The sequence below is a fragment of the Aquarana catesbeiana genome, linkage group LG01, assembly GCF_042186555.1.
Source record: "Aquarana catesbeiana isolate 2022-GZ linkage group LG01, ASM4218655v1, whole genome shotgun sequence".
Taxonomy (NCBI): Eukaryota; Metazoa; Chordata; class Amphibia; order Anura; family Ranidae; genus Aquarana; species Aquarana catesbeiana.
Genome location: NC_133324.1, coordinates 573,120,486 through 573,132,753, shown reverse-complemented (window position 1 = coordinate 573,132,753; position 12,268 = coordinate 573,120,486). Strand labels below are relative to the sequence as shown.

At 41.7% G+C, this 12,268-nt stretch overlaps 1 protein-coding gene across 1 annotated transcript in view; it reads left to right on the top strand.

Annotated features, from left to right (window-relative positions):
- LOC141106602 (rod cGMP-specific 3',5'-cyclic phosphodiesterase subunit beta-like) overlaps positions 1–12,268 on the top strand; it is a 134,242-nt gene that overhangs the window by 96,250 nt on the left and 25,724 nt on the right. Inside the window, exons 16-19 of the mRNA XM_073597516.1 lie at positions 4,212–4,312; positions 5,138–5,245; positions 8,553–8,616; positions 12,193–12,267. Of these exons, the coding sequence (XP_073453617.1) occupies positions 4,212–4,312; positions 5,138–5,245; positions 8,553–8,616; positions 12,193–12,267 (348 nt within the window). The remainder of the gene's footprint in view (positions 1–4,211; positions 4,313–5,137; positions 5,246–8,552; positions 8,617–12,192; position 12,268) is intronic.

Sequence of the window (12,268 nt, the reverse complement as noted above, 5' to 3'; positions counted from 1 at the left end):
ATATATATATATATATATATATATATATATATATATATATTATTATATATTTTTGTTATATCTTTTAATGTAAAAACACTGAAGAATCATTTCTTCATTTGCTACAATGTAAAGTAGTGGGTGTACAGCTTGTATAACATTGTAAATTTGCTGTCCCCTCAAAATAACTCAACACACAGCCATTAATGTCTAAACCACTGGCAAAAAAGTGCGTACACCCCTAAGTGAAAATGTCCAAATTGGGCCCAATTATCCATTTTCCCTCCCCGGTGTCATGTGACTCGTTAGTGTTAGAAGGTCTCAGGTGTGAATGCGGAGCAGGTGTGTTAAATTTGGTGTTATTGCTCTCAGTCTCTCATACTGGTCACTGGAAGTTCGACATGGCACCTCATGGCAAAGAACTCTCTGAGGATCTGAAAAAAAGAATTGTTGCTCTACATAAAGATGGCCTAGACTATAAGAAGATTGCCAAGACCCTGAAACAGACCATACAGCGGTTTAACAGGACAGGTTCCACTCAGAACAGGCCTTGCCATGGTCCACCAAACAAGTTGAGTGCACGTGCTCAGCGTCAAATCCAGAGGTTGTCTTTGGGAAATAGACATATGAGTGCTGCCAGCATTGCTGCAGAGGTTGAAGGGGTGGGGAGTAAGCCTGTCAGTGCTCAGACCATACGCCACACACTGCATCAAACTGGTCTGCATGGCTGTCATCCCAGAAGGAAGCCTATTCTAAAGATGATGCACAAGAAAGCCTGCAAACAGTTTGTAAAAACAAGCAGACTAAGGACATGGATTACTGGAACCATGTCCTGTGGTCTGATGAGACCAAGATAAACTTATTTGGTTCAGATGGTGTCAAGCATGTGTGGCGGGAACCGAGTAGCATTACAAAGACAAGTGTGTCTTGCCTACAGTCAAGCATGGTGGTGGGAGTGTCATGGTCTGGGGATGCATGAGTGCTGCCGGAACTGGGGAGCTACAGTTCATTGAGGGAACCATGAATGCCAACATGTACTGTGACATACTGAAGCAGAGCACAATCCCCTCCCTTCGGAGACTTGGCTGCAGGGCAGTATTCCAACATAACGACCCAAAACACACCTCCAAGACAACTAGTGCCTTGCTAAAGAAGCTGAGGGTAAAGGTGATGGACTGGCCAAACATGTCTCCAGACCTAAACCTTATTGACCATCTGTGGGGCATCCTCAAATGCAAGGTGGAGGAGCGCAAGGTCTCTAACATCCACCGGCTCCGTGATGTCGTCATGGAGGAGTGGAAGAGGACTCCAGTGGCAACCTATGAAGCTCTAGTGAACTCCATGCCCAAGAGGGTTAGGCCAGTGCTGGAATATTTTCAAAAATGTGAGGGGTGTACTCACTTTTGTGAGATATTGTATATATATATATATATATATATATATATATATATATATATATATATATATATTTAGTTTATTACATCACCTGTATATCTTTATATGTGAATATGTGAATATCATTCATGACAATCCATTTAATATCCATTTTGGTCAATATATAAGAATAGGAAGGTCACTAGAAAGGGGGAGGGAGTCTATTCCACAGACTGCATTAAGCTGTGGTGTTTGAATTAAGCTGTGTGGATGGTCATCAAGTCAGAGGATAAATGGGAATGACGAAAGAGGAGTTTATGTAACGCCTTTCCCGACTCTGGTAGGTTACAGTCTGGTGGAAACCACAGTTTTGAGGCTTCTGTTGGTCAAGAGAGGAACGGTGGAGAAGGGGGCCACCTCAGTGATGCCTTTTAAATAATTTTTAGTCCTCAGTGCCCAGGGCTGTCAGCTTTCACATCCCACCGGCAGTGTCTTCATCAAATGGTGGGTGAAAACAGATATGGAGAGCTTTCCTGCTGACTGTCCACTCAGTTACTGGGTCATGAGAATAGACCACTGGCCAGAACGTACCCAGTATCCTATAGAGCTGCTGGGCTGCCCTGCATCCAGCATGCTTTCTGAATGGGCATTCAGTGTTGCCAGAGATAAATCATTTCAGAACTTTTTCCACCTTTAATGTGACCTATAAACTGTACAACTCAATTGAAAAACAAACTGAAATCTTATAGGGGGGAAGTAAAAATAAAAAACTAAAACAATGTGGTTGCATAAGCGTGCACACCCTCTTATAACTGGGTTTGTAGCTGTGTTCAGAATTAAGCAATCACATTCAAACTGATGTTAAATAGGAGCCAATACACAACTGCCATCATTTAGAGTGCTTCTGATTAACCCCAAATAAAGTTCAGCTGTTCTAGTAGGTCTTTCCTGACTTTCTCTTAGTCGCATCCTACAGCAAAAGCCATGATCCACAGAGAGCTTCCAAAGCATCAGAGGGATCTCAATGTTAAAAGGTATCAGTCAGGAGAAGGGTACAAAAAAATTTCCAAGGCATTAGATATACCATGGAACACAGTGAAGACAGACATAATCAAGTGGAGAAAATATTCTTTATATGTCTGGATTATGGGGTAGAGTAGCAAGACAGAAGCCTTTTCTTCTAAAGAAAACCATCCAAGCCCGACTAAATTTTGCAAAAACACATCTGAAGTCTCCCAAAAGCATTTGGGAAAATATGTTATGGTCTGTGAAACCAAGGTTGAACTTTTTTGGCTATAATTTCAAAAGGTTTGGAGCAAAAACAACACTGCACATCACCAAAAGAACACCATACCCACCATGAAGCATAGTGGTGGCAGAATCATGCTTTGGGGCTGTTTTTCTTCAGCTGGAACGGGACCTTAGTCAAGGTAGAGGGAATTGTGACCAGTTCCAAATACCAGTCAATATTGGTACAAAACCTTCAGGCTTCTGCTGGAAAGCTGAACATGAAGGGGAACTTCACATTTCAGCATTAAAACGACCCGAAACATAGATCCGAATCAGCAAAGGAATGACTTCACCAGAAGAAGAATAAAGTTTTGGAATGGCCCAGCCAGAGCCCAGACCTGAATCCGATTGAAAATCTGTGGGGTGATCTGAAGAGGGCTGTGCACAGGCGATGCCCTCGCAATCTGACAGATTTTGAATGTTTTTGCAAAGAAGAGTGGGCAAATATCGCCAAGTCAAGATGTATCATGCTGATAGACTCATGCTCAAACAAAAAGACTGAGTGCTGTAATAGAATCAAAAGGTGCTTCATCAAAGTATTTTGCCCTGTACACACGGTCGAACTTTCAGATGGAATATGTGCGATCGGAGCTTGTGGTCGGAAATTCCGACCGTGTGTGGACTCCATCTGACTTTTTTCATCTGAATTTCCGACACACAAAGTTTGAGAGCAGGCTATAAAATTTTCCGACAACAAAATCCGTTTGTGTAAATTCCGACCGTGTGTGGACAATTCAGACACACAAAGTGCCACTCATGCTCAGAGTAAGCTATTGGCTACTGCCCCATTTATAGTCCCGACGTACGTGTTTTATGTCACAGCGTTCAGAACGATCAGATTTTCCGACAACTTTGTGCGACCGTGTGTATGCAAAACAAGTTTGAGCCAACTTCCGTCGGAAAAAATCCATGGATTTTGTTGTCGGAATGTCCAATCAATGTCCAATCGTGTGTACAGGGCATTAGTGTAAGGGTGTGCACACTTATGCAACCATATTATTTTATTTTTTATTTTTACTTCCCTCCACCTAAAAGATTTCAATTTGTTCAACTTAGTTGTATAGTTTATAGGTCACAGTAAAGGTGGAGAGAAAGCTGAGATTATTTATCTTTGTCTCATTTTTTTACATCATAGAAACCTGACATTTTAACAGGAGTGTGTAGACTTTTTATATCCACTGTACAAGTTTGTTATAAATAAGTATATAATAATACAAAAACAGTATAAAAATAAAGGTAAAAATAAAATAAAAAAAATAAACTTATATAGACATAGCTACAGACTAGTATTAATCATGAAAACTCCCATAAAGCATCATAACTGGAATAGTAACCAGTGTCTGCTTGTAAGGCATGTTCATATAGAAGTATGTAAAAAGGGTGGTCACAATTCTACATATACATGTAACCTTTTAAAATTATTTTACTTAGATCCTGCATTACTTTGGTAAACAACATTTGTATAGTAAATGCTGAAATTCTGTATACTGATCAAAAATACATGTTTGAACCTAAAAAAAACAGGCATTTGAAAGCCAATTATCAAAGAAACACATTTTGCTTTGCAGTCCATGAACATTTTCCTGAATCTAAATAGAAGACAACATGAACACGTTATTCATCTGATGGATATTGCTATCATAGCCACAGATTTGGCTTTATATTTCAAGTGAGTATACATAGAACTTAGTTATATGAAATTAAATCTATAAAGTTTCCACTTTTCCTTATGTACAAACCACAAGCATTTTACAGAGGTTCACAAATGAAGTTGGACTTCAGATATGTTATCTAGCACTTTGCAAAATAAACACAATCTTTCTTGTCAGTCTCTTATAATCTACTGTCCTTGATACACTCTTGCTACATTGTACAAACAGTATGGCCAGAGAATATACAAACTTTACATATGTAATGTTCCTGGGTAAATACTGGACTCAAATTTGCAAAGCGAGTGTGCTAGCCACTTAGCAACCACTCTTCCCTGTTGCATTCACTTAATTAGAAATTGATTAAAAACTCAACAGGGAGAATGAGATTCTTCCATTATTTCTGTGGCATTTACGGGGACCTGGTGATTTATGGTATGTATCGCCAACTTTTTTTAGTTTCTTTTGAATAGATTAGGGATGTCTTAAAATCGTTTGCCGGTTTAATATTTGCTATTTGTGCCCTGTTGGGGGGAAATTTAGCTTTGAATTCTTCTCCAAGCGATACAACAGACAGAGAGAAAAACTCTATAAAGTGAGACTGGTGCTCTTAGTCAGGGACCTCTTCTTCTATTGACAACTCTAGGATTTTGGAATACATTCTGCCCTACTCTATCCAAAACTAAAAAAATGTTTTGGCCATACATCCACATAACTTTTCATCAACTACAAATATTGACTGATCCTTTATACGGAATTTCTTCATTCCTGTTTTTATATGTAACTTGTATTGGGATGGGGGGGGATGAAGTGAGTATTCATTTTTGTTATGTATGTCTTCTTAGAAAGAGAACAATGTTCCAGAAGATTGTTGATCAGTCAAAGACTTATGAAGAGCAAGACAAATGGGTGGATTACTTATCGCTTGAAACAACAAGAAAAGAAATTATTATGTAGGTGTCCCGTCAACTATGCTGGGAGAAGGTATTGCAGGCCACACTACATTGCTTCCTCCTAGTGTAGGCTCATGCGCACAAACTACAGCTCCTATAAGCCATCTGAATGAAGTAGCTGGCTGTTGGAAGTGTTCTAGGTATTACTCTAAGCTTACCAATAAAATAAATTGGATGGGGATTGGTGTGAAAAGACCACAACACCTAACTGCAGTCACATCCCACGGGGTCACAAATTTAATGCCAGTACTACCATGAACACACAACATAGGGAAGGGTAGGTGAAAAAACACCCAGCCCAGTTACTGGTCCTACATAACAGGAAACTGTACAAAACAGAACTTTGTAGCCAAACACTGCATCATGTATATTTGACAGAACCATATTTTTTATCACTTGCATGGGTCACTTCAAAATGTATGGAGAATACTTGGTGCAAATGTTTTCATAAATATGTGCCAATAGAGTTATTATCAAAGACATTTTGACCATGTTTGATCTAATCTGCCAACACTATTGAGTTTAAAGCTGGTCTTACACTATACAATCTCTTTCCAATCTCATTCAGACTTACCAAAACTGTATAATATGAGGATAAACCCAAAGAATTCATTATGTTTGTATCAAAACATGTAGGCCCTTGCACTACATAGTTGATGGTACATGTTAAGGAAATTGTAGAATCAGACTATATAGTGTATGGTCACTGTGACAGATCGTCCAGCACCCAGCTTGGGTGCTTCTGTCAGTATACAGTTTCCTCCAGTCTGGAACCAGCAACCAGGTATTATTGCTGGGCACCCAAGGACTAAAGAACACTAGCTTAGGTGCAAACTGGAGCTGGAACTGACTTTATTGTAAATTCACACAGAATATTTACCATGCTTGATCACATTACCTTAACAATGCAAATTGTAAACAGTAGTCTCATTAGCACATCTAAGGAACAGCCAACAGCTAACAGTGATCTAATTAACAACTAGTCACCTAGACAAGCCTAGGTGACTCAGTGCCCACCCAAACAATGCTTTGATTAATCAGGGATCCCACCCCACCTCATACTGCCCAGCACAAGTCTACAACAGTCTGAGACAAAGCTCATACAATGTTCCAGCAGTCTGAAAAAGTGGAATTAATTTATCTTCATAGATTTCTTGAGGGATATTGTTGATAAATATTTCTTTCCCAGGTGGAGGGGCTTCTTCAATTCAGTCTGCAGGACAGCCACCATATTTGCTCTGACCATTAACCTGTACAAGATTAATTTTAAACCGTTCGTTCCACCTCAGAAGGGAAGCTTTATTGTCCTTATTCAGAGAACTAATCCAGGCCAGTCTCCTCCATGGGCCATAACCAATGAGTAAGAGGTTTGCCCCTAGTCCCCTCCAAAAGCCTCTGTCTAAGTTTGAACAGTCACCTTTAGGGTCAAAACTTTAATTCACATGGTATGGCAACATTAGTAGAGGCAGTAGTATGATGACCTTCTCTTTCTGCATTTGTGACAACTATTTGATCATTTCTGCATATGTGATTTAGCTGAGCATTTTTCTGTTATGCAGATTCAGTAGGCAGTACTCCTCTTACACGAGCATCCTAAGAAAATGTTATTGTTTAGGCACAACTAGGGTTGCACCGATACTGATATTAGTATCGGTGCCGATACTGAGTATATGCCTGAGTACTTGTACTCAGGCAAATGCTTCCGATGCCTGATCCGATACCTTTGCATGAAGAGGTAGCTCACGGAAGTCAGTGGGCGGGGAGGGCAGAGCAGAGAGCGAGTCCTGGCAGTGGAGAGCGAGTCCTGGCAGGCAGCAGAGGAAGGTAAGCTGGCCAGGGGGAAGGGGTGTGGGTCACAGCATCGGTGACCCAGGCCGTCACATTCATTAACGGAAATGATGGCCCCAGTCTCCGTTGGAGGTGAACAGTGCGACACCCATCTTGGTACAGCCTGCACTCAGCCTCAGTAAGCAGCAGTCACAAGGCGGCAGTGGACATCTTGTTACATCCAGCCCATATAGTTCACTAACAATATCGGCTGGGTATAACAAGATGTCCGCTGCTGCCTTCTGACTGCTGCTTAATGAGGCCGGGTGCAGGGTGTACCAAAATGGGCGTTGCGGGACTTGTATACTGGAGAAAGTTTGAACTGTTATTGATTGTCTCTCATCAATTATTTATTATTCCAGGCTGCCAGCAATTGCCACTGTAATCAGTGCTGCATTTCATTGCCACTGCCTGCCCATCAGTTCCACCTATCATTGCCCATAACTGCCGCCCATGAGTGCCCATAAGTGCCACCTATCAGTGCCCATAAATACCACCTATCAGAGCCAGGATATCAGTGCCCATCAGTCAGTTCCACCTATCAGTGCTGCAAATCAGTGCCCATCAGTCAGTACCACCTATCAGTGCTGCATATCAGTGCCACCTTTCAGTGACAGCCATCAGTGCTGCATATCAGTGCCAATCAGTCAGTGCCAGCTATCAGTGCTGCATATCAGTGCCAGCCATCAGTGCTGCATATCAGTGCCCATAAGTCAGTACCACCTATCAGTGCTGCAAAGATATCATTATTAGTCTGTATTGTGCTTTGAAAACTGTCAAAAAGTATCGGTAATTAGTATCGGCGAGTACTTAAAAAAAAGTATCAGTACTTGTTCTTAAAAAAGTGGTATCGGTTCAACTCTAGGCACAACTGAATGTGGAATCTTTGGAGTGTGGGCATTTGCATTTATTTTTACATTTTATTGCTTTCAGTCTAGTGTATACCACTGTATAACCAACATTTGGCATAGAAACACAGAAGAGAGAAGGCAAAAAAGACCAAGCGATCAATCAAGTCTGTCCTTTTTAATTGTTTTAATTGTTTAGATTTTTATAAAACATTTTTTTTGTTTGAGGATACATTTTTGTTTGACCCAAACATGTTTAAATTCACATAATTGACTGAATACCTTTTCTAGACATTCCAAGCATTCATTAATCTTTCAGTAAAGTAATATTTTCTAATCTCACCAGGTAGCTGTCCCCCAGTGGTGTTCCTGCATTGTTACCCTGTCAGCACCCTGCTGAAATACATTAAGCAGACATGGTCCATTATTGTCATTATTGGGAAGCTGGTCCAGAGCAAGCATGTGCAGTTGACACTGGATTAAGCACATGTAGACAAAAAGTAGCTGAAAAAGGATGGTGGAGATCAACAACACTGAGATAAAAAAGGATGAAAAAGCGTGAAAGAGTATTAAAAAAAAAGTTACTTAGTTTAACATTTATAACGTAACTAACAGTATTTATTTATCTTCAGGGCCATGATGATGACAGCTTGTGATTTATCTGCTATCACAAAACCATGGGAAGTCCAGAGCAAGGTTAGATATCAATCAATAATCTGATGTTACTTTGTGCAGTTTATATACTGTATAATTTTACCATCTGAATGCATACATGGTATAATCATCTATTTATCTATAGCTGTTAATATTCATATTTAGTTGTTTATAGTGTTCTATGGTTGTATTTTGCAGTTATGCTTTTTATGCTATCTATCAAATACAATTCCACTAGTTTCTGCTCTTTTTGTGTGGCTTAGTTAAACCCAAGTATTGGAAGATACAAATTATTATTATTATACAGTATATATACAAATTATTATTATTGTACAGGATTTATATAGGGCCAACAGTCTGCGCAGCGCTTTACAACATGAGGGCAGACAGTACAGTTACAATACAAATCAATACAGGAGGGATCAGAGGGCCCTGCTCGTTAGAGCTTACAATCTAAAAGGGAGGGTCAAGTGGAACAAAAGGTAATAGCTGTGGGGGATAATCAGTTGTAGAAAATGAAAATACAGTCGTTAGGTGTGGGTAGGGTAGGCTTCTCTGAAGAGGAGGGTTTTCAGGGATCGTCTAAAAGCTAATAGAGTAGGAGATAATCGGACAGATTGGGGTAAGGATTTCCATAGGATTGGAGAGGCTCTGGAAAAGTCCTGGAGGCGAGCATGGGAGGAGGTGATGAGAGAGCTAGAGAGCAGGAGGTCTTGAGAAGAACGAAGAGAATGATAAGGTTGCTACTTTGAGACTAGTATATTTTCAAAATACTTTTCATATTTTCAATATACAAGATATGTGCTTCTGCTACTAAACATCAGTTATACAGTCTCATTCTATATATACACAGCGCAGAGGTAAATTATAGGGCGCAGAGGTAAATTATAGTAACTCATGGCAAGGAATTAGAAGTTATTTTTTACTGATCTGAAATCCATAAATTGAAATCAAATTGGTTGTCATGGATTATTGCAATTTGAGGTGTAAGGCTCGATTCACATCTATACATGTTGCTTTTGAGCGTTTCTGCAGTGCTTCTTGTAGTGCTTACCGTGTTTTTGGACACGCGTGTTTACAGCGATTTTACCACGATTTGCATTTTTTTTTACACTTTATATAGCTGGTTGCTAAGGAGGGGATCGGGAACCGGCTGCCGCATCCTTAACAACCGATGAGTCATCAGCTGTCAGCGGGCTTCCCCGCAGACAGCTTAATGTTTAAATGGGTAGGGGTACATTGTACCCCTACCCATTCACAAAAAAAGTAGTGTAGTGTGACAAAACACAATAGACAGTTTTTGACAAGTCCTTTATTAAAAATGTCTTCTTCTCTCTCCTCCGGTTTCCTCCCGATTCCTCCTCTGGTCTTCTCCTTCTCCTTCCGGTCTTCTCCTTCTCCCTCCGGTCTTCTTCTTCTCTCGCTTCTTCTTCCTGTCTTCTTCTTTCTCCTGTCTTCTTTGTCTGGGGTTCTTCTTCCTCTACTCCCATCGACGACCCTTCTCTGATGCTGTGTCCCGCTGATCTGTCTGTGCCAATTTCACACATTTCTTAGATAACAATGGGGGCATAGCCATCGGATGACATCATCCCCCTCGTGACGTCACTGACCCATCATGCCCCGGGCGGTGATGTCACAAGGGGCGGGCCTCCGGGTGATGTCACCTGATGGCCACGCCCCATCATTATCTAAGAAATGCCTGACATCGGCGCGGACAGGTCAGCTGGATGCATCGTTGGAGGAGGGTCGTCGGCAGGAGTGGCGGTGAAGGAAAAACACTGGACAAAGAAGATAGGAGAAAGAAGAAGACCAGAAGAAGAAGCAGGAGAAGGAGAAGACCGGAGGAAGAAGGAGAAGACTGGAGGAAGAAATGGGAGAAGCCCAGAGGAGGAAGAAGACTTTTTTAATAAAGGACTTGTCAAAAACTGTCTATTGTGTTTTGTCACACCACACTACTTTTTTTTGGTGAATAGGTAGGGGTACAATGTACCCGATACCCATTCACATGGGGGGGCAAGATCTTGTTAAAGGGGGCTTCCAGACTCCGGTAAGCCCCCCGCCCGCAGATCCCGACAACCACCGGGCAAGGGTTGTCGGAAGGAGGCCCTTGTCTCCATCAACATGGGGGTAAGGTACTTTGGGGTAGGGGGCAAAGAGCCCCCCCTGCCCCAAAGCACCCACCCCCCATGTTGAGTGCATGCAGCCTGGTATGGTTCGGGGGGGCACTCGCTCATTCCCTCCCTTTCCCGACTTGCCGGTCTGCATGCTCAGATAAGGGTCCCCTATGGAGTTTACGGGGGACCCCACACCATTTAAAAAAAGAATTGATGTGGGGGGGTCCCACGCTGTTTTTTTTTCACAATTTGTTTTAACCGCGCTGACAGCTGATGACTCATCGTGTTGTTAAGGACGTGGCAGCCGGCTTCCCGTATCCCTCCTTAGCAACCAGCTACATACAGTGTAAAAAAAATGCAAAAGTACTTGCGTTTTGGATGCGGGTCCATTGAAGTCTATTACATGCAAAACTCTGCATTTTGTGGGAAAAACATCCCCGGCCCATTCCTGTAGCCTAAAATTAGTTCGGAAGTCAAATTGGGACATTTCTAGCAAAAGAAAAGTTGATAAAATATAATTTTTATAGATAGTTTTGTACATTTTCCCTAGAAAGAAAAGAAAAACGATGTATATTAGGGTTAACTGAAAGAGCTACAAAACTGTCTCACCAGTACAACATCTAAACAATCTAAATAGGAAAGATCAATTTTACAGCCCTCAAAAATTTCACTTGCCTGCTCGCATTTGGCGAGTGGAAATTAGTTGAGGATGAGTGTGGAGCAGGGGTGGACTGGGCCTCACAGTTTCCCGGCTGATCACTCTGGCAGAAGCGGTGGGGCCTTTTTTACAGGGCATTGGATGCCCACAAGCGATCAGCAAAGAAACTGTCAGGAGGATTGCTGGCCGGATCACACAGAGCGGGGATCCCCCGCTGTGACACAGCTTGTATATGAAACGCCGGTCACTGTCAAACAAAGTTCCGCCTCCCGGACCAGCTCCTATGATAGACAAAACACTGGTCTAATAGTGGTCCAGGAGGTGGGACTTTGTTTGACAGCAGCCGGCGTTTCATATACAAGCTGGGTCACAGCGGCAGATCCCTCCCGATTCCTCCCTGTGATCCCTACTGCATTAATGGGCACTGATAAGGCTGCACTTATGGGTACTGCTAGGCTGCACTGATGGGCACTGATGAGGCTACATTGATGGGCACTGATGGGCACTGATGAGGCTGCACTGATGGGCACTGATATCCTTTTTGTTAATATTGTTAACGTTGTAGTTAATATTTCTTTTTGTAACTTAATTCTGCATAAAACATTTAACAGTGTAATTTCATGAGGTAATTTATGAGAGCGTGTTTAGGGGCGAAATTTGGAGCGGGGTAGGGTTAGGACTGGGTGGGGCAACTGGTGGTGAGTAACTCTTAAGTCCTGGCTAGTAGCTCAGGACTCGAAATTTTGTGCCCTGGATTTTAGATGACCATATTCTAAGCTGTACATTGTCCTGGTAATTAAGTAGAATAAATGTTAATATGCTAATTTTTGTCTCATATTTTTATAGGTGGCTCTTTTAGTCGCTGCTGAATTCTGGGAGCAAGGTGACCTGGAAAGGACAGTACTCCAGCAACAGCCTATTG